This window comes from Molossus molossus, unplaced genomic scaffold, assembly GCF_014108415.1.
Source record: "Molossus molossus isolate mMolMol1 unplaced genomic scaffold, mMolMol1.p scaffold_m16_p_33, whole genome shotgun sequence".
NCBI classification, from domain to species: domain Eukaryota; kingdom Metazoa; phylum Chordata; class Mammalia; order Chiroptera; family Molossidae; genus Molossus; species Molossus molossus.
Genome location: NW_023425370.1, coordinates 941,049 through 962,999, shown reverse-complemented (window position 1 = coordinate 962,999; position 21,951 = coordinate 941,049). Strand labels below are relative to the sequence as shown.

The following is a 21,951-nucleotide window of genomic DNA, read 5'->3' as shown; positions in this document are numbered from 1 at the left end:
CGCCGGGGGTCCCCCAGAGGCGACGCCATCTGACACCCCCTCCACCTATCTCTTCACCCCCGCCCGCTGCCATCTGTCAGGGAGCCGGGCCAGGCCACTCCCCCAGCCTGCACCCCAAACCCTCCCACGTTCTCCTGGAGATGCCCCCCAATGGAAGGGTGGCAAGGGGGAGAAGCAGAGGGCGGGGAGGGTGCTGATGTCTACGTGGAGCCCAAAGTGGAGTCACCGCTGGGCCTGCTCTCCTCGGGGTCAAGCACCAGCCCGCCCGGTGCCCGCCCGGTGCCCGCCTGTGCCTGCAGTGACTGGAGCTCCTCCCAGCCCTGGTGGAAGGCCTGCATCATCGCCCACTTTACAGAGGAGGAAACTGAGGCTGAGAGGGGAGATGGCTATACCAGGCTGGGCGCCCTTCCGCTCCTGCCCATCGGCTCCCTCAGGGAAAGGAGGGGTGTGGTCCTCAGGGCTTCCCTGGGGGGCCCGCAGCCAGGGACTGTGGGCTGGACAAGGGTAGCAGGAGGTCTCAGGACAGACCCCAACCCCTCCCATAGCACCTACCCCCCCCCCCCCCGCTTTTCCTCTCTCCCCTTCCTCATCAGCCTTTCTTCCCCTCCCCCTCCTACCCCATGAGCCCATGGGGGAGGGGCCATTCAGAGGTGATGGGCTCCAGAGGAGTGGGGGTCTGGCCACAGTCCCTGCCTGTCAGACCACTGTTTCCAGTCCCCCATCAGTCTGACCGCTTGGAGTGGAGAAGGGAGGGCCAGAGTCTCGAGGAGGTCAAGGAGGGTGGTGACACCACCCTCATGGCCAGGCGTCAGGGCCGGTGGCCGGAGGCTCCAGGACAATGTTCCCCAGGAAGGGAGCGGGCTCTGTCACTGGTGAACACAAGTCCACTGGCTGTCCCTAGGGCAGGGGTGCGAGGAGCAGCGAGAGCGGCCAAGGGCCCTTGTGTCTGAAGTGGCCACGGGCCAGGGCCAGCGGGCGCAGGGAGAGGAACCACACAGACGGGGAAGGGCCGGGTCTGGGCCGGGCCGGCAGGGCTGGGGAGGCCGGGAAGGTGACAGGCTGAGCGAGGCGGCCGAGTGGGTAGGGCAGGGCTGGGGCTGCAGAGCGGCAGCGGAGGCTGACTGCCAAGGTTGCCCTTCACCCTCCTCCAGTCTCAATCAGGCTGCTAATTAGCATCCTGACCACTCAATTAATTAGGCAGCACGTGCCTAATTATGACAGAGTGTGTCTGCGGGGGTGGGGCAGTGCTATCAGCCCACACCCCAGGCCCCCCAGGAGGCAAGGTTTATTGACCAGAAAAGACATATGAGGAGATCCTGGCCATATCAGAGCGCGGGGTATGAAATGAGTGGAGAGGTAGGGAGGCAGGCAGGAGACCCTCTGCCCTGTGGGAGTACTCCCTCATTCTCGTCCAGTCCCCCCAGTTCCCTGAAGGTGAGTCCTCCTCAGTTCACCTCTGGCCTCCAAGTTTCTACCTGCACCCACCTTCCCGTAGACTGCAGTTATCTGAAGTTATGCCAGGCAGGGTGGCTGTGTGGCCTGGATCCCCAAACTGGCCCCCCCTGCCCAGCCCTCTTCTTTTGGAGCCTGTGTGAGTAGGCTCCTCCCTGCAGCCTGTCTCAGGCCAACAGGGATGCCTAGAGTGAGCTCTTCCTGCCCCCCCAATCCATCTGGCCATGTGGTCCACCAATTCATTACTGTTCTTCCTAACCACCAACCACACTGGCCAGGAGCAAGGCCCTCTCAGAAAACCCCAGCCCAGAGACACCTCCCTGTTTACTGCTTCTTGGGCAAAAATAGCCAATTTGGCACTTAGTGTTTTTCAGAAATTCATGAGGTTGTGTCTTATGATGTTGATGATGGTGGTGATAGTGATGATGGTGGTAATGATAGTGATGATAGTGGTGGTAGTGATGGTGATGGTGGTGGTGATGGTGGTAATGGTGGTGGTGGTGGTGATGGTGGTGGTGATGGTGGTAATGGTGGTGGTGATGGTGGTGATGGTGATGATCGTGGTGATGGTGGTGGTGATGGTGGTAATGGTGGTGGTGGTGGTGATGGTGGTGGTGATGGTATAATGGTGGTGGTGGTGGTGATGGTGGTGGTGATGGTGGTAATGGTGGTGGTGGTGATGGTGGTAATGGTGGTGGTAGTTATGGTGGTGGTGATGATAGTGGTAATGGTGGTGGTGGTGATGGTGATGACAGCAGTGGTGGTGGTGGTGGTGGTGGTGGTGGTGATGATAGTGGTGGTGGTGGTGGTGATGGTGGTGGTGGTGGTGGTGGAGGTGGTGATGGTGATGGTGGAGGTGGTGATGATAGTGGTGGTGGTGGTGGTGGTGGAGGTGGTGATGGTGATGGTGGAGGTGGTAATGATAGTGGTGGTGGTGGTGGTGATGGTCATGGTGGAGGTGGTGGTGGTGGTGGTGATGATGGTGGTGATGATGGAGGTGGTGATGGTGGTGGTGGTGATGGTGGTGATGGTGGAGGTGGTAATGATAGTGGTGGTGGTGGTGGTGATGGTCATGGTGGAGGTGGTGGTGGTGGTGGTGATGATGGTGGTGATGATGGAGGTGGTGATGGTGGTGGTGGTGGAGGTGGTGATGGTGATGGTGGAGGTGGTGATGATAGTGGTGGTGGTGGTGGTGATGGTCATAGTGGAGGTGGTGGTGGTGGTGATGGTGGAGGTGGTGGAGGTGGTGATGGTGATGGTGGTGATAGATGCAAGGGCCTATGCCTGTGGATGTTCCTCACAGGCTTGAGTGGCATGTGTCCCGAACATAGCCTGGTGAGTCCGAAGGAAGCCCTCTTGTCTGGGGATGGCAGGGAAGGGCCTGGACCCCAGAGAACTGGGAGGTTGTTTGGAGAGGCTGGAGGTCCTCAACAGAGACCAGTGGACTCTTGGTTCCTGTGTCTCTTGAGACCGGGCCTGACATCACCATCTGTGGGAACCAGAGAGCAGAACTCTGCCTCACCTCCGACACCTACCCAGGCTGACTCAGCCTGGGCACACAGTAGAGCCAGTCACTGTTGGAGACCTCGGCGCCCTCTGCCCAGCTGAGTGTGGCCTGGTATGTGACAGGGACCTGGAGAGACAGCACAGGAGAGGGAAGAGTGGCATACTGGGCAGGGAGGAGACAGGAGCCACGGAGGGTCTCTGACACGGGTCTGAGGGGCTGACAGCAGCTCCCTAGCGAGTGAGGCTGGGGCAGCAGTGCATGGGGTCCGTCCTGCAGGACCCTGCGAGACCGAAGCTGCCCACTCTGTGCTGGGCCTGAATGCAGCAGCGCAGGGCTGGACGTGCCTGCTGGTGGAGCAAATGTCCCAGCGGAAATGGAGGCTGACCAGGGACAGCCTGTGAGGCCAGGGCCCCCCCATGACAAAGCCCTTTGGGGAATCACAGAGGCCGAGCCAGACCCAGATGGGAGCTGCCCCAGGGAGGGAGGGTGTGCAGCTCCGCCTGGGCTCTGCTGGGGGCGCAGTGGGACCCTGCCCGGGAGGAGGCCCCATCAGCTCTGGAAAGCTGAGAGCCTGTGTTCTCCAGACAGCAAGTCAAGCAGGACCTCTGACCAGGCTCAGACCCGGGGGGCCGGTCCCAGGCAGTGGGCAGAGCTACTTGAGCTGAGAGGGCCACAGGCCCTGGGCCCCCCACCCCTCTCCATGGTGGGCACTGGAGTCAGATACAATTACTCACTCAGTGCGTCATAATTACTGCAAATAGCCCATTAAAGAGAAATTATCATCAATATGATATTAGCAGGCGGCAGGGAAATGAAGAAAGAAAAGTGCTTATTCTCCCATTGTCCCCTTAATGGGGACAAGGAATGGGGAGCAGCGGCACCCCCTGTTTATTGACCTGACCCCCTCCCTTCTGCCTGCAGCCATGAGGGAGCCTGCGGCCTACGCAGGTTCAGTGGCCACAGCCTGGGTGGGGCCTGGGTCCCAGCCACGTCCAGCTGCAGCCCGCCCAGCTGGCTCAGGTCACCTTGCCTGGCCTCAAACCCTGCCCCAGCCTCCTGGGCCTCCCTGGGGAGAGCCTTGGAGTAGGAGAGGTCTCAGCCCCGGCTCAGGGGAGAAACACCGCAGTCCCTACAGGCCCCAGGGCCCAGACCTCTAGGAGACATGGGGCCTGGGCGTCACTCCTTGGGGCCTCCCCAGAAGCCACCAGTATGACAGAGAAGAATACAGAGAGGTGGGACCGAGATGGGGAGAGGACACACAGAGTCTGTGCCTGTCTGGCCAGCGGAGGGGACTGTGATGCTGGCGGCTGACCCTGGAGCCCTCAGAACCCAGAGGTTCCTCTGTGGCCTGTTGGATGGTCGGTGGTCTGCGGTCAGAGCCACAGGCCCATCACGGCCACAGGAACCAGAGAGCGGTTGTCAGGGAGACTGGACCTGGGCCTGGCTCAGGGGATGGCTGGGAGGCTATGGCCGAGCCTCGTGCCCAGTGTGCCTACCTTAACGGGTGGAAGACAGCCATGGGGACCACCTGGATCCAGGTGGTTCTTACTGGGTGAAGGACTCCCCAGTGGGTATGAAGCAGAAAACGAGCCAATGTGGGAGTTGTCCAGTCCTGCCAAGGGTCCCACCCGTGTGCCAGGCCCTGGGCCGACTCTGGTGACAGACTGGAAGCCCACTGCAATGCTGGAGCGAGGTGGCAGCAGGCAGCCTCTAAGGGACAGTGGCTCCGTGAGCCCTCAAGGGGGCAGGGACAGAGAGGGAGGGTCTCAGGACAGCTTGAGCAGCCAGGCTGACCTGGAGAGATGTGGGAGCCACATGCGGGCTGTGGGGCAGTGGGGACAGCTGTGCGGGAAAGATGACCCTGTAAGGGAAGGGGAGGGATGAGGGCTGGAGGCAGGGCCTGGAGGGGCTGCGACAGGGTCGGTCCATCGCTGCGCCCTCCTTTCCGTTTTCCCCCTTCAGCAACTGCTTACTGAGCGCCTGGGAGCCAGCACTGCGAGTTCCAGAAAGCCAGCCCTGCAGACCACCACCCCCACCCCCCACCCCCCGAGCTGACGTGCTGGCAAGGACGCAGGAGGGGCAAGCATGGGAGGGGAGAGGAGGAGAGAGCAATAGGGGTGCCAGGGGGTGATATGGGTTTCTTGAAAATGGGGTGCAAGATTTGAGGAGGGCTCAGAAGAGAGGAGGGAAGGAGAGAGATGTGAGAAGGTTTTAGTGTGTGAGCCCTACTTTTGGAGTTTCACCTCAGCTTTCTGTAGCACCCACCTACTCTCTATCACCTGCCCATGGATCCACCCAGCCAGCCACCTACCCACTTATCCACACCTATGCACCCATCCATCATCCACCCATCCATCCGTCCATCGATCGATCCATCCATCCATCAATCATCCATCCACTCATCCATCCCCCATCCATCCACTCATCCGTCCATCCACCCATCCACTCATCCATCTACTCATCCATCCATCCCCATCCATCCACTCATCCGTCCATCCACCCATCCCCCATCCATCTACTCATCCGTCCATCCACCCATCCACTCATCCATCTACTCATCCATCCATCCCCCATCCATCCACTCGTCCGTCCATCCACCCATCCACTCATCCATCCACCCATCCATCCCCCATCCATCCACTCATCCGTCCACCCATCCATCCACTCATCCATCCATCCATCCTCCCATTCCTGCATCCACCCATTTGTTCACCAACCCATTAGTCCATAGATCATCAACCATCTATATGTCCTTCTGTCCAGCTACCATTCTCCCACCTTCCCACCCATCTTTCCATCCTCCCATCTTCCTGTTTACCATCCAGTTTTCTGTCTGTCCATCCATCCATCTCATTTGTATTGACTGTCTCTGTTCACCCCCGGTGGCCAGTCCTGACTCCAGGTTTCAGCTGCCTCCCCAGGGGTGGTCTGGACTGCACGGTAGGAGTTTGAGGGTCTGGTTCTGGCCCCAGTTGCCCAGGGCTGTAAGTTATGCTTTCCTGGGTCATAATCTCAGCATAGCCCATGTGCCCCGTTCACAGCCAGAGTTTCTGGACTCAGCCTAATTCAGATCCTCAAAGTTAGCAAGAAGTGCGTGTCCCCTGGGAATAGCCCCAGGTGCACAGTCTGGGTAGGGGCAGTGCAGGGACAGACCCAGACTGGAGTGGAGGCCATCTGAGGAGCAGGGCTGGGAGCTCTGCACACCCCTTGCAAGCCGCCTCCTTCCCTGCCCCTCCCACCGGGACCAGGGACCAGGGGCCCAAGCTGAAGCTCCTGCTGAGAAGGCATCCACAGACATGGCCCAGGTGCCCCTGATGTGGACTGGGGGACGCCCTCCCCTGCAAACCCTGCCCCAGAGCTCCTGGAGAGCAGTCCAGCTCCAAGCCCTGCCCCCCACAGAGCCTCTCTTCCAGGAAGCTGACCCAGAGGACGAAGAACCTGCCTTTTCTCATTGTCTCTCACAAGGGCCCTGTGTGGCTGTGGGGGGTAGACAAGGGGAGTTCTGTGTCTTTTTTGTAGGTGAAGTGACAGCCCAGAGAGTCAACCCCCCGCCTCCGCTGAGGGACAGAGCTGAGTGGCATTGGACCTGACTCTAGCCCAGTAAGAAACCCTGTCTCTCCATCACCTTGATGTGGTCAGTGGTGACTGGGCTGGAGGACACTGAGGAGCAGGGGAGGTGTTCCCCCAACCGGGCCAGGCCCCCGGGGTGGCCTCCACTCACCCCACACCACCATGACATACCTCCAAGGCCTGGGCAGCCCCCACTTCACTGCAGAGAAGGGGCACCTGCTGCTCCTCTGCCTGGGGGGGCTTCCCCCTTCTGCCCTCCCCCACCCTCCCCCTTCTCTCCTCCCTTTCTTCTGTACGTGTTACTCTCAGACTCACTCTACCATTTCACTCTTTTTTTTTTATCCTCACTCTAGGATGTGTTTCTATTTATCTTCAGATAGAGTGGGAGAAAGGGAGAGAGAGAGAGAAACATCAATGTGAGAGGGACAGGGACACATTGACTGGCTGCCTCCCGCAGGACCCTGACTAGGGCCCGGAAGAAACCTCAGCCGAGGTTTGTGCCCTTGGCTGGAACAGAATCCGAGACTCATCGGTCCACGGGTCCGATGCTCTACCACTGAGCCAAACCGGCCAGGGCCTCTACCATTTCATTGTTTTACTGGCTGACCAGCTCTCTTCCCAGCTGGGCGGGGCTCCCACTGCCCACGTGACCCTGCAGTGATGGTGCTCACACTCACGCCCTGGAGGGACAGGCCCGCTGTCCTGTGCAACACAGCCAGAGTGTCACACACCCAGACATCCGGAAGCACCTCCTCTTGACACCCTCAGCCGCCACACTGCAGTCATGTGTCCCCCCACCCCCGCAAGGCACAGCCCCGGCTGGTAGCCACAGGAAAGGAGGAAACCCTCAGGCTTGTGGGTGCCAGTCACACCCCACCCCCATGAGACACACCCCTCTGTGCTCCCCCACTGGCATGAGATACACCCCTCTGTGCTCCCCCACTGGCAGAACCCCCCATCATTCAGCCCAGTCACATCCCAAACGATGGGGTCCCCCTGAGGAGAGGGAGGTGTCAGCTGTGTTGTGGCCCCAGGCAGTGGGGGTGGAGCTAGGGTTAAGCCAAGGTTGGGGTGAGGGGGCGGCAAGGATCCTCCTAAGAGAAAGCCGTCAGGTTGTGGCCTCTGCCCCTGCTTGTGGCTTCAGACCAGAGCGCCCTTCAAACGCGTGGGGTGAGGGGGCCAGACCTGCACGCCTGGAGGCTTCCTGGCGGAGCCGGTGAAGGAGGGGGAGGGGAAGGATGAGCAGGCTGAGCGCCCCCCTAGCGGAGGGGGGACTGACCAGGTCTGGTGCACGAGGCTGGCCCCTGCCCCGTCCCCCGACCTCACCGCCCGGCTCTCGGCCCTGGATTCCGCCGCCTGCCCGCTGCCCCTTCCCACCCCTCCGCCCGCCCGCATTGCCCCCACCGCGCCCCCAGGCCTGTCGCCTCCTCGGGGCGCAGGCCACTGGGCAGCGACAGCTGGCGCCCCGCAGCTGAGCGGCGTCACCTGAAGGAGGCGGGCGCTGAGCCCACCAGCCGGGCGCCTCCTGCCGCTGGGCTCGGGCCGAGCGTGCTCCCGACGGTTCCGCGAGCTGTGGACGCGTGAGCCTGCGGACGCGTGCGAACGGGCTCCCGTGTGGTGGGAGTGGGGGCCCGAGGGGGTTTGAGGGAGGGGTCGGACTGTGGGCACCTGGCAGGGGCCTGTCCCCTGTCCTGGAGCCTGGCCCTGGGGACCCTTCAGGCCCCCCCTCCCCTGCTGCCCACACCCCTGCCTTTTCCGTATTACTGCAGAGCCTCACCCCACCCCAGCTGAGGGCACCCGCTTCGGCTTCTCTCCCTCATCCCCAGGTGCAGCCCCACATCTGCTCCTGCCTGGTGCTCTAGCTGTCCCCGCCCCCACCCCAGCTGAGGGCACCCCGCCTCGGCTTCTCTCCCTCATCCCCAGGTGCAGCCCCACTTCTGCTCTGGCCTGGTGCTCTAGCTGTCCCCGCCCCCGCCCCCGCCCCAGCCCATCGACCTGCCCTTCTTTCAGCAAAATGTCCCCTAAAGTGACTGAAGTCACCCCCACTTCCTGGGCCCTTGGGCTCTGCAGTCACCAGGAGCCAAGTCAGACCCGCCTCCGGCCCTGCACTCACTCTCTGCACCTGGGCCCTGGCTCCCCAGGCCCCTGGGGCGGGCTGGGCTGGGCTGGGCTGGGCTGGGCTGGGCTGGGCTGGCCAAGTGCCCTTGTGGTGGGGCGCAGGCCTGCACCCTGTCCTGGGAGAGCTCTGGCTCTCCACACCCGTCTGGGTGGACCTAGGGGCACTGCCCGCCTGTCCCCCTCAGCCTGAAGGCACCCCGGTCAGGGCCCCCGTCCTGCCCACCCCGCCCACCTCTCCCGTCCCTCCACCTGGAAAGTTCTTCCCAGGTGTCCCCTCTCCCAGCTCGCTCCCTCCCTCTCCTCAGTTTCCCCACTACAGGGCCCCAGCGGTGTGCTTCCCCTCACGTGGCCAGTTCTGTCCCCTGCTTCCCAATAGCCCTTGGCGCGCTGTAGGTTCCAGTGACTGAATGAGTCCCCTTGGGTGTCAGGGCCCTTGGGCTTTGCTCCGCTCTGACCCTCCCTGGATCCTGGGGCAGGGAAGGAGGTGGGGGGTGCTCCTCTGAGGGCTGCGCTGGGCTGACTCAGGGAGGCAGGGGCACAGAGCCCCTGCCCGCACCCCTGCAGGGCCCAGGGCGGTGACAGGCAGGCGGGGGCCCTTCCCTGCCCCCCAGCTGTGCCCTCAATGCTGGAAGCTCTCACACTGCTCCCACTGGGGTCTGGGTGGCCAGTTTCTTCGACACCCGTGCTGTTCCAAGTCCCCAGGCCTGGGCCAGAGTCCCCAGGCTCCTGACCCTGTCTGGTGGGCAGGTCACTCTGCCTGTTCCCCATAGGCTGCCTGGGGGGCAGAGCTTGTCACTGTTCCTGGTGCCCTTTCAAAGCAGCTCAGGGCTGGCCCTGGCACCCACTGGCCAGTGAGCCCTGGACACGGAGTCCCCCAGCTCAGTGCAACTGGTGATGGTCCCTCCCAACTGAGGCAGGGCCTCGGGGTGAGGGGGACACACCTCCATCCTGAGGGGCACCTAGGCCCTCACCGGTGGCACCAAGAACCCAGTTTACCCGGAGTCTTTACCAGCTGGAGGGTGAGGGAGCAGCTGTGCTGTGTGCCCGTTGGGGGCGGGTGTGGGGACCCTGGGAGATGAGGCCCAGCTGGTACTCTGGGCAGGGTGGGTGCTGGCACGGGCTGTGGGGTGCTGGGAGTGGGCAGCTGGTGCAGGGGAGGCCCTGGCTCCCGGGAATTCCAGGGACACTGAGTACAGCTGTGGTGGGGAAGGGCGTGGAGTGACCTCTGTCCTGGGCTGGTGGCTGCGGCGCGGCAGCCGGGCTTGGGCCGTGTGTGTGTGTGTGTGTGTGTGTGTGTGTGTGTGCCCACCCCAGCGGACCTCTCCCCCCAGACTCCTGGGAACTGGCAATGCTCATGCCGCCCTCCAGGAGGCCCCAGTCGAGTCTAATGTTCCAACCCTCCCCAATATGAAACCCAACCCCCCTCTTCACTCCCACACACTCAGCACTCTGACCAACTCCAGTCTGACCACTGGATGGGTTACTGTCTACCTCCCCAGGGGCCTCATTTTGGTCCCTGCGCTGGTCCTGCACTGGGCCTGTAAAGAGGAGGGACAGACTGAGCCAAGTGACACGTGAATGAATGAATGGCACCCCCAGAGGTGGAGTGGAAGTTGGGGGTGGGTGGTGCTGGGGAGGCCTGGGATGGTATGGCCCCGAGGCTACAGCGTCATTTCTGTCAGCAGGGTGGTTCCTGAAGCCTCCTCAGGGAGGGCACGAAATGGACCTGCGACCGACAGGGCCCAGGGTGCCAGGGGATAGCCCTTGCCAGGAGTCACTGAAGCAAGGATGCGCCACAGCCCCCGAACATCCAAGCAGGGCCCCCCCGCAGCCGGCAGCTGGCACCCTGCCCCAGGCGATCGCTGCCCTGCCAGCTCCCCTCCGACCTGAGAGTCCAGGTGGCTCCTTGCTGGGCATCTGGGTGCCACCTCTGCCCACACACACCTCCCGGGGCTGGGACGTGAGTGCACACCCACAGTCACACGCAGCGGCAGGTGTGGACAGACCCGCCTGAACTTCCATCTGTCCACACTCCGAGACCCCTGCTCTCTGTCTGTCCCGGGGCCCATGAGCTCCGAGGCCTCTGGTGGTTCTCACACAGTCCCTCCCTCCTGTGCCCAGCCCCAGCCTGGCCGCAGCAGTTGCTCCCCGAGAGGCCTGATGGGGCTGCTGGGGGGCTGTGGAGGGCAGCGGAGGAGGCCGGGGCACCTGCAGGCACGGCAGCCGCAGTGGAGAGAGGCGGGGCCTCGCTCTGCACTCCTGGCCAGGAGGGCACAGGACTCAGGAGCCCGAGCGGTCATGGACCCCAAAATGCGTTTGGGAAATGTCTCGGGACACACAGGAAAAGTGCACCTCTTGCCTCCTGCAGTTAAGCCCACACTCTCTGCCTCCTTTCACCTTCCCTGGTCCTATCCTGGGGGAAACTGGAGGAAGGAGGGAGAGGGAAGGAGGAAGGAGAGAAGAAAATGAAAGAGGGAGGGAGGCAGGAAGGTAAAGAGAAACTGGAAGAGAAGGAACATGAAATCAAACCCAGCACCACCAGGCTCAGGCTGGAGCCACGGAGGAGGAGAAGCTCCTTCCTACCCTCCACCTTGTCCCGCTTTCTCTCTGGAGGAAGGCCCCCCAAAGACCCCTCAGGCGGTAACAATGAAAACTAAGGTGTCTTCATCAAACACAAGCCAGTGGGCCTGCCCGTTAGTGCCCAGGCTCCAGCTCCTCCTTGGCGAGACGGCCTCTGTGCCAGGATGCCTAGGCCCATGGCAACCTCAGGTCTCAGCTGGTGGGTCCCCCATCCCCGAGGTCTCTCTGTTTAGTCCCTTTAACTCACCCCATCCTGCTCCTCGCACAGCGGGGTCCTCCTGGGCGCCCCGGAGGTCTCGCCCGTGGGTGGAGGGCTCTGCTCAGACCTCATCGCTCTGCCTCACTCGGAGGTGAAGGTGCAGCAGCTCCCCCGCCTCTTCTCCCTCTTCCCCGGGTCTCGGACTAAGACAATAAAAACAAACCCGCGACATGGAGAACCGGGCAGGGGCAGAACACAGCTGTCTGGGCCGCCCTTGCCACCCAGAAGAGTGCCAGGGGCTCTTCTCTCAAAAGTGCCAATCCTCTTGGGAAGGGAGGTGACAGTCAACTAAGCCCTGGCCCCCTTCAGGGCCGCCAGATTTCCAAAGGTGCTGCCCCTCCCCAGGGCTCGGAAGTCCAGCCTGGGCCCTTCAGGTGGGAGACCCTGGGCTCGGAAGAGCTGGGTACAGTGTTTGCCACCTGGACACCATGCATTGCACATGGGGTCACCTCCAAGGGCGGCCTCATTCCACCTCAGTGGGAGCCCAAGGCCATCCCGGTTGCCCTCCTCCCCTCAGGGCAGCCCTGGAGGGGGGACTTAGGGCAGGCACCCTGTTCACACTCCTGCTCCATTTCTCCCGTGGCCCCGGGCTAGTGCCCTCTCCTAACCAGGGAGAAATACGACAAAAACAAAAGCCACAGAAAAACTAGCCAGGCTCCAGTGACTTCTTTTTGGATCTAAACGGATTTATTGTTTGTTTCTTCCCCTTTCCTCAGTTTCGTAGCAAATGAAAAAAGAACCCAACAACACAACAAAACTTTGAACGAGTTCCACGCTTCCTGCTCCCGGCGTTCAGCAGGAGCCAGGACCCCATGCGCATGGGGCCTGCAGGGCCAGGGCGCCGCCCGCCTCCCCACCCTCTCCCGCTAGTCCAAAGAGCGATCAGGCTTTTTAAAAAAAGATCCCACAAACAAAACGAAACACAATTTAAATGAAAATAAAAACACTTTCTTCACCCACCCCCATGCCAGGAGGTTCAGGCCAAAACCTCCTCTTAAAAAAATTTTTTTCTGCTAGAAATACTGTGCATACTTTTATTTCTTTCATTTCTCTTGAAGGTTAAAATAAGATATATTTCCCCGGAGTCGTAAACACGACCTGGTGCGTGGAGAAGAGCAGCACAGGTCCCAGCCCCCCCTCCCCCCAGTGCAGCAGGGCAGCGGGACTGAATAGGGCCGAGTGTTCCCGGGCTGCAACCTCCAGGGGACACGGGGGCAAGTGGGGGCAGACAGACAGACAGGGGCCAGGCCCCTTCGAGCGAGCGACACATGCTGGGACACGCGGACGTCCAAGGGTGACCCCGGCGGGAAGGAGAGAGCTTCTTCCGGGGCCTTCTTTTCTAATTACCAAGCAAAATAAATATAAATACTTCGAGAATAAGACCGCTTCCAAAAGGAGTAGTAAAAAAGGGCAAGGGTGGGAGGCGAACGAAAGACGAAGAAGGGCGGGTGGCCCAGGACGGGACCGCGGCCCCTCGCGGGCCGCGCGGCGTCGGGGCGGACACCGAGAGCCGTGTATGTACACGCGGCCGCCAGGAAGAAGTTCCGCCTGGCGCGACTTTCCTGGAAATCACTGCGCTCCACGCGAGGAGGAGTCGCGGCCCCGCAGGTGCGTGGGCGCTGGTCTTCGAGCGAAGGCGCCGCGCCTCGGGAGGGGCCTCCCGTCCGGCGCCTGCGGACTTGGAGCGGGGTGTCCGGCGCAGGCCGGGCCTGGGGCGGCGGCGCTGACTCCCGACAGCCTTGCGTCCTCGTCCTGGGCCGCGGAGCCTGAGCCTCTTGCCGGCGGCAGTGCGGGCTCGGGCCCGGAGCTCACAGGAAGAAGTCGGGCGCGCCCTTGGCTGCGCCGGGGCCGGCCTGCGGCGGCGAGGACTCCCGCGGGAAGCCGGGCCCGCCCGCGCCCCCGGAGCCACCGCGGCCCGCCAGCTTCTCGTATTTCTCCTTGTACAGGTCCCGCTCCTTGGCCAGGCGCCCCACCTCCAGCTTCAGCTGCTCCACCTGGCTCTGGAGCTGGCACTTCTCGCTCTCCAGAATGTGCCGCTGCTGCACTCGCTTGAAGCGGCACGACTGCGCGTAGCCGCGGTTCTTGAGCGTACGTCGCTTCTGTTTCAGCCGGATGACCTCCTCCTTGCTGAAGCCGCGGAGCTGCCGGTTCAGCTCGCGCACCGACATGGACACCAGCTGGTCGTCGGAGAAGCGCTCCTCCAGGCGCACGTGGTGGCCCGCACCGCCGCCGCCAACGTGGCCCGCGCCGCCGTGATGGTGGTGGTGGTGATGGTGGTGGGCAGCGTGGTGGTGGTGGGTGGCGTGGTGTGCGCCGTGGTGGTGGCCAGCGCCCACGTCGTCCGCGCCGCCGCCGCCGCCTGCGAAGCCCTGGCCCCGGAAGGCCTCGTAGGCCGCGGCGGCCGCCGGGTGGTGTGCACTGTGGTGCCCGGCGTGGTGGCCGCTGCCGATGAGAGCCTCCACTGCGTCCTCGGGCGTCAGGTTGAGCGCCTCGGGGTTCAGGTGGTGCTGGTAGCCGCTCATCCAGTACAGATCCTCCAGCGCCGGTTTCCCCGAGGCGCCTCCGACGGCGCCGGGGCCCCCGCTGGCCGGCCCCGGGGCGCCCCCGGCCTGCGGCGCGCTGCCGCCGCCCCCTGAGCCGCCGCCGCCGCCGGTGCCCGGGCTGGGTGCGCAGAAGCTGGGCGAGGAGGGCACGGAGGAGCAGGGTGTGCTGAGCGGCGTCGAGGACAGCGAGCCTGGCGGCAGGCGGTGGCAGAAACGCTCAGCCTCGGGTGGCTCCTTCTTCACCTCGAACTTCATCAGGTCGAAGTCGTTGACGTACTCGATGGCCAGCGGGCTACTGGGCAGCTCGGCGCCCATCGCCAGCTCTGCGGCCATCGCCCGGGGCCCCGGCCCCGCCGCCGCGCCGGGTTGCGCCCCGAAGGAGGGCGGCGGGGGGGGAGCCGCGGGCCTCTCCCCCCCCTCCGATCCCCACCGGCTTTGGGTCCTGGCTGGGCGACCGCGGGCGGGGTGGGCAGTCAGCTCCCGGCTGCCGCGCCGAGGCGCGCGTGTAAAAGTTTCGCGCAGTCAACTCAGGGACGGCCGCTGGGGACAACGCCGGCCACGTCTCTCGGGCGGCCTCGGGCCGCTTCCGAGCGGGCGCAGGCCAGCCGCCTCCCGGTCCCCGCGCCGGCGCCCAGGCAGGTGGCCCGGCGGGTGGCGGTGCGGCCGCCGCCTCGGGCTGCTGGGACTGCCCCTCGCTCTGCTCGCGCTCGGCCGGCCCCGCCTCCGCGGCCGAGCGCCGCGCCGCGCGCTCCCCTTTTATAGAGCCGAGCGTCCGGGCCCGCCTCCCCGGGAGGGGCGCGCGCCCCCGGGCCAATCGGAGCCCCAGACCCGCCGCTCTCATTTGCCTATCCCCATGGCAACCCGGAGCCCAGCTGTCAATCTCCTGCGGGGAACAGCTGTGGGAAGGGGTGGTGACCGGCCGCGTGCTAGAGGAGGGGGCAGGGCCCTCTGGTGGCCACCATGGGGAACTGCAGCGGCGGGGACGTAGGGGGCGCGGGGGCGCGAGACAGAGGGGCGCCGGGCGTGGGGACCGGCTTGCGATCTCTGGAGCCTCGAGTTCGCGACGGGGCGGCCGGGGAGTCTCGGGGAGCAGAGGACGATCCTCGGTGTTTCAGTCCCCCCGCCGCCTCGCGGGCCGTGAGCGGCAGCCCCTTCTCCGGCCTTTCCAGGCTGGCGGAGAGGCCGCGTCCAGTCCGCTAGTGTGGCGGTGCGGGGACCTTCTGGCCTCTTGACCCCGTGACCCTGAAGCCCGGCGGGCGCGGCGCGGCGCGCACCGGTTATTTTTAGCGCGTGGTTCAGGCTGGTTCAGGAATTCAGTCAACAAAGTTGCTGGCACCTCGGTGCCGCGGGATCCAAGGGGCGCAGCGCAGGTGGGGAGCGAGATGGCAAGAAGGGCCCGCGGAGGGGGTGCTTCAGGGACCAGGGTGGGGTCACAGAGGGGCGGAGGCCACGCGGCGCGGGGGCTCGGTTTGGGAACTCGGAATCCCCGGCCCCAGCTGCCCACCAGCCCGGGTTTGGCGCGGGACGGGGTACGATGGGGCGCGGTGCTGGGTCTGGCAGTCATGGGGAACCGAGGCGGGAAGGCTCCAGTTCGAGGAAGTGGCAGAACCGAGCCCCCAGGACAGGTGTTTGGACAGGACGCACAGGGTGCCAGAAGGGTTGCAGGGGTTGGAGCTCCCTTTAAAGACCCGTGTCCAGAAGGAGACTGACTCAGAGGAGTGAAGCGTTGGTCTGTCTGCCAAGGAGAGCACCCGCACTGGGCTGCCATGCCTGCCTGGCCTCTGTCTCTCATACTGTGACTCCAGCCAGGCCGCTGGGCCCTGCAGGGGTTCGGTCCCAAGCCTTACAAGGTGCTGGGGTGGAGGAGCCCAACCCCAGGGGCCAACCTGGGCCTCCTCACAGCTCCTGGTCTCAGACTTAGGGGCACGGACCCACAGCCTTGCTCAGGCTCTGTGGCACCACCCCCTAGTCTGCACAGGTGCCTCCCCTTGTCCTGAGAGGTGCAAGCAGGCAGCTGAGACCAGGGAGGCCTTACAGAGCAGCCTGACCCACCCACCCGGAGCCTCCTCCAGGCCAGTGCTCAGTTACCACCAAGACAGTTGCCCCCACAATCTGCCCTGAAATGTGATGTGCAAAGATGCTGGGCCTTGTGCTGGCCCAGAGCCCTCCACCCCTTCACCTACTCTCACACAACTGCATTCACCTTGTCCAGCCATTCATTCCTCCACGGAGAGAGAGGGACAGCCAGAGCAGGCAGCAGCATTCAGAAGTGGGGGAGAGGCACAGGGACATTCAGAACTCAGTGACCCGGAGGGGGCTGCCTGAGGCTGAGCAGGGCACTCCTGTCCCCAGCTGGCTTAGGCACCAGGCAAGCTCCCCCAGCCCTGGGCTTGGCCTTGGGTCAGACTGGCTTTCTAGAAGTTCTCTGGGTCAGCAGCCTGCCCTCAGCTCTTGTCCACGCCTGAGCCCGGGAGCAGGAACCTTGGGGAGGTCCACTACCCTCCTGGGCCCTCGCCAGTCTCTCTGTCCACTCCCAGGCTTCTGTGTGGTCTCGGTCTCGTCTGTTAGTCCCAGCCTGTCCGGGGGGGGGGGGGCACAGTGAGCCCCATAAAGACTTTAGAGGGTTCATCTGTCCAGCTGCCCAGCGGGCCCTTGTGGGTAGGCATGACGGGCCCTCCCAGTCCAGGGAAGGTGCCAGCCTTGGTGGGAGGCCAGGTTTGGGGAGCAGAGGCGGGGGGGCAGGTCTCCCCTCTTGTCTGCCAGGAGTGGCCAATAGAAGTGCCACAGAAAAACCAGACAGGTGTGCTGTGTGCCAGGGCAACACTGTCCTGTCTGCTCCCTCGACAGTATATCCTACCCTAGAAAAGGCCTTTTTGTTCTGGTCCAGCAGCAGGATGCCCTCCTAGGGCCTCTCACACCCATCAATCAGCCCTGGAACCCATGGAGTTCAACAGGCACCACTTACGTGGCTCGTGATTAGACGCACCCCACCAATCTTTGTTGAGCACCTACTATCTGCCAGCCTGCCTGCCCCAGGGGCACCTTCCATCAGGGTGGTGGCTCAGGGATCCCTGGCTGAAAACAAGCCCTCAAAGCTTGACAGTGGAATGCAGCATTTCAGGACGTCTTGGGGTCTGTGGTGGAAAGTTCATCCTGGGTGCAGGGGACAGCTGGTCTCTAACACCAACAGCTGGGAGGACTTGAAGATTAGCTAATGGCTGGAGCCATGGGCACTGTCTTCAGGTCCACACCTGGCAGATGATGCTGGCTGTTGTCTGGACTCCGTGCGGTCTCCACACCTGGCTCATGAGGGCTGGGTGGGCTTCCTCCCAGCATGAAGGCTGATTCCCCGAGGGAGCAAGTGTCCAAGACAGCCAGGTGGCATGCCTGGCATTTCTGTGAGTCCCAAGGGGCACTGTTGGCTGAGGTGTGACAGTGGGAGGGCACAGATGCCACCTCCTATTGTAGTATCTTTGGAAAAAAGTCTTCCAGAGTAGAGGTCAGAGGGCAGAAAGTAAACCATAAATAATAAGTAAATCATTCAGTGTATCAGTTTCCTGTTGCTATGTAACAAATTAGCACAGTCTGACCACTTAATTCAGTTATCTCCCAGCTTCTGTGGTCACGAGTCCCGCAGAACCAACCGGTGGGGGTCTCTGCTCAGGGCCTCAGGGGGCCAGGGTCTCTTAGGAGCTTCCTCTGGGGAAGGGCCCTCGGGGGCGGGGGGCCCTCAGGTTGCTGGCAGGACCATTTCCTTGAGTCTGAGGCCCGGAAGCCCCTCTTCTTGCTGGCTGGGGGCTGGGGCGTCCTTGGCTACCTCTCCCTGTGAGTGCCGCACCAGGGAGCTGGATGTTTATTAGGTGATGTAATTACACCAGGTTCTATGTGGAAGCAGGTCCCAGGTCCTGCAGGCTCTCATGGGTAGGGGCCCCGTGAGGGCAGGACCAGCAGCACTGGGGAGACACCATGGGCCTGCCCCCTCGCCCGGCATGTGAGGTGAAAGGTCAGCAGGAGTGTGAGGGACCTAGTCTGATGGGGGAGGGATCGAGAGCTGCAGGTGGCCCCAAGGTGGGGTGCCCACTGTGCAGATGGGGGGCACAGCTCCCCTCACTTGGCCCTGTGATTCCCCATCTGTCCTGTTTGTGGGGCACGAGTTTTCTCATGCTCACTGTGTAACGCTCCATCAGAAAGTGCTGTGCTACCCAAGAAGCCATGCAGGGGGTCTAGGTGGGTCATTATTGTCTCTGGGAGGCAGCTCCTGAGCTGGGGCAAGTGGTCACCTGGCTGGCCACCGGCACGGAAGTGGAGACGGGAAGCTGCAGGCCTCCTTTGGCCAGCAGGGCCCAGCTGGCCTCTCCCTGGCCCGCTTCATCCCCAGGCATTTCCTCTTGGGTTGTGGCTGCAGGGCCAGCGCCCTCCCCGCCCAGGAGCCTGCTTCGTCAGCCACCAGTCTGGGTGCACTCAGAGCTGCCACCGGCCGGCGTCTCCCCCTTGCAGAGTGCCCAGCCTTCTGGAGCCCTCCATGCTGTCCTCCAGCTGGCTGCTTCTGGGCAATGGGCTACAGTGTGGGCAGTGGGTCTTGGGTCCCACTCCATCTGCCATCAGGTCTTGCGGGAGGAGGGGGCGGAGCGGCTCCCCAGTGAGTGCGGAGCCATTAGGGCTGACTCTGGAGAGGAGGGTGGGTGTCCAGCAGGCATGGTCCAGCTGCCCACAGTGGACACACCTGCCTTTCTCATTTCCTGTTGGTACCTACCTGGCACCTGGGGGGCAGGCATGTGTACCCTCATTTACTGAGAAGGGGAGTGCAGGGAGGAGGGAGGTGCGGGCCGCAGCTCCCACCAGGCTGAACCAACAACTGTGTCTGTCATTCTGTCTGTTCAGGCAGGAAGTGGAATTCACCCCCAGCCCCTCCCATCATCAAAGCTTCTCCCTTTGTGGAGAGATTAAGAAGGGCATCAAGCCCTGACCGGTTTGGCTCAGCAGTTAGAGTGTGGGCCTGCGGAACAGAGAGACCCGAGTTTGGTTCCCGCTAAGGGCACCTACCTTGGTTGCATTTTGTCCCCAGGGCCCCGGTTGGAGTCGTGTGGCTGGCGACCAGTTTGTTTCTCTCTCACATAGACGTTTCTCTCTCTCTTCCTCCCTCTCTCCCTCCCACTCTACCTGAAGATAAAAATGTAAAAATCCTCGGGTGAGGATTAAAAAAAGAAAAAGGGGCACCTGTGGGAAAGGCAGGCGGCCAAGCTGTCCCAAAGGCTCTGCAGCAGGTGGGCACTTAGCCCAGGACCCAGGTTGCCACTGGGCCAAGCACCCTGCACCTCCAGTGGCTGGAGGGGTGGCCAGGTCAGAATCCTGGCCCTGCGAACATTCGGCCCTTGGGCCAGGCCAGGGTAGGTGAGCTGCCCACAGCGGGCTCTGCTGTTTCCTGACGGGGTGGAGACCCCTCCAGACCCGCCGCCCTGCTGAATGAGTCTGGTGGCAGCCAAGGTCGCTTGTTGGACCCTAGGGAGAGCGTCATGGGACCCTGCGCAGTGCACCAGTGACGACCACCAAACGACTGAAAACGACTGCTCTGCTTGGCTGAGACCTGAGATCAGCCCTGGTTCTCGGCACCTTCCGGGTGGTACGGAGACACCACATCCCACAGGCAGAGCCTGGTGGAGAGCAGGACCCCTGGGTCCTTGTGTGACCTCAAGGGGGTGGGGTGCCCACCACACCCAAGTGTGGGCTGGGCCAAGGGATTGCATTTTTGAGCTGTGGACAGAGCTGCCCCTTATACCTGGGCTTAGAAGGGGCAGGCAGGGATGAGGGGTTGCACAGCAGCGCCACCTCCAGGCAGAGGGCGGAGCTGCGGGCCAGGGAGCGGAAGGACCCGCAGCACAGGTGTCGGGTAGGCAGTGATGTGGGCCTGGCTGGTACCAGCTCCCGGTCACCAGGTGGAGCCACCCTCCCTCTCTGCAGGGAGTCAGGAAACACCCAGGAAGGCCCTGTGCCCTCCAGGCCGTGGCCTTGGCCTCCCAGAGGCCCTGTCACACCAGACCCTGCCCCAGGCCCCCAAGCTCAGGTCACAACCCTCAGCCAGGCCTCCCTGGGGCCCCTGCAAATGGAGACACTTCCAGGGTAGGAGGTGCCTGAGCCTGGACAAGCTGACCCCCCCCCCCCCCCGACTGCTCAACCTGCCGCCTCCCTGCCTTGGCCTGGCCACTCTCTTGAGATGCCCAGGGGCTCCGGGAGGACCTCAGCTTGAGGGATCCTGGCCCCAGCATGTTGCATCCATGTCCCCAGGACTCCCTTTGGGCCTCTCTCCACAAATCATGTTGGCTTGGCCATGGGGGACAGGCTGCCCCCAACCCTCTGAACCATCGCAGGGGGCAGGAACAAGCCAGCATTCCCGCCCAGGGGCAGTGTGGAGGGTGCACCTTCCCCTGCAGGCCCTGTTCAGATCCAGGGCCTGGGGGGTGGCGGGCAGAGCAGAGGCCCTGGGAGGGGCTCTGCAGCCAGCCCCTCACCTTCTCCAGGACGCCTCTCCACCCAGCCTCCAGGTCCCACCAGGGGCAGCCTGCGTGAGTGAGTGGGCGGCAGGGTGACAAGCAGACAACCCAGCAGACAGACAGAGGACACAGACCTTTATTGCTGAACGTAAAATACCTGCCAGGGAGGCCTGGCTGGCAGCCTCTTCCCCAGGCAGGCGTCCCAGGGGAGGGCTGGGGGCGCACTACCACAGCCCCACCCACAGTGGGAATGGGCCTGTGGGTGGGCCCTGCCTGGCATCCCTCAGGGCAGGACGCGGGGGCGTGTCCTGGGTGGGGCTGAAGACCCAGAGATGGGAGGTGACAGGGCTGAGGGCCGGGCTGAGGGCCCGGCAGAGACCAGCCCGAGGGAGAGGGAGGCCCCGGGCTCGGGCTCGCACTGGTCAGGGAAGGCTGAGGGCCGGTGGGCAGGGTGACAGCTGCGTGACCCCACCTCTGGGGCGGTAGCAGGCGGAGCCTCCTTCCTGTCCAGGACTGAGGGGCTGAGGTAGGTGTGGGCTGGCACCCTGGGCCCTCACAGACGGGGTTTGATGTGCAGAGGTTTCCCTGTTCCAAGAAGGGCAGAGGTCAGGTGCCAGGAGCTCCGAGCAGGAGGAGTGTCCCACCCCAGAGCTCCCAGATGGAGAGTCTGTGCTCCAGGTCTACACAGCAGGGGCACTAGGAGGGCGGCAGCTCTGGACAGGCCCCCAGGGTCCAGCTGCCCAGTGGGGTGCAGGCCTGGCTCGCAGGGCTGAGGAGTGGTAGGTGGGCCCAGGCGGGAGCCACCACAGTGCACAGCTGAGCTGAGACCCAGGTGGGCCCAGGGCGAGACCGCCTGGCACATGCGTGGTGGCCGCACAGCGCCCGAGAGGGAGAAGCCAGGGTGTGCAGGCAGTTGGCTGAAGGGGCCGGGGACGCCAAGGGCCCTGTGCAGGGACACAGGGCGGCAGCTGGTGGTCAGGAGCAAGGGGCCAGAGGATGGAGGGTACCATCCAAGGGGCTCCTGCCCTATGTGCCCACACTTGTGGAGCACCAATGCCTCTCCCTTCCCATGAAGCCACAGGCCATGTTCCCGGGGGGCCACTGGTGCCTCCGTGTAGCTGCCTACAGAGGACTGTCCGTGAGCCGCTGCAAGCCCACCCTTCCTCCCGGGTGCCCTTCAGGACTGAGGACCCCAACCACCTGCTCAGCTGAGCAAAAACCCAGAAGCCAGGCCCAGTCAGCTGGGGCCCCAGGCCGATGGTCTTCACTGGCCTTGGCCCCTAATGCGTGCAGCCCGGGCAGGTGTAGTCTGGCCTCCTGCCCTGGGGCCCTCCCAGGCCCACCTCCATCTGCCCTCCAGTTCCCAGCCCTGGCCAGGCAGGGGTGAGGCCTGCGAAGGGAAGGAGGGTTGATGGGGGCCTGCAGGCCAGGAGG

At 63.5% G+C, this 21,951-nt stretch overlaps 2 protein-coding genes across 2 annotated transcripts in view; both read right to left on the bottom strand.

Moving 5' to 3' along the window:
* Positions 1 to 13,294: 13,294 nt before the first annotated feature.
* Positions 13,295 to 14,362, bottom strand: MAFA (MAF bZIP transcription factor A). Its single transcript, XM_036281313.1, has one exon. It carries the CDS (start codon positions 14,360 to 14,362, stop codon positions 13,295 to 13,297), a length of 1,068 nt encoding a protein of 355 aa, XP_036137206.1.
* A 6,301-nt stretch (positions 14,363 to 20,663) lies between these two features.
* The window catches only part of ZC3H3 (zinc finger CCCH-type containing 3), a 57,166-nt gene continuing 55,878 nt past the window's right edge, over positions 20,664 to 21,951 (bottom strand). The window contains exon 12 of the mRNA XM_036281242.1: positions 20,664 to 21,102. Coding sequence (XP_036137135.1) covers positions 21,071 to 21,102 — 32 coding nt within the window. The 3' untranslated portion in view covers positions 20,664 to 21,070. The remainder of the gene's footprint in view (positions 21,103 to 21,951) is intronic.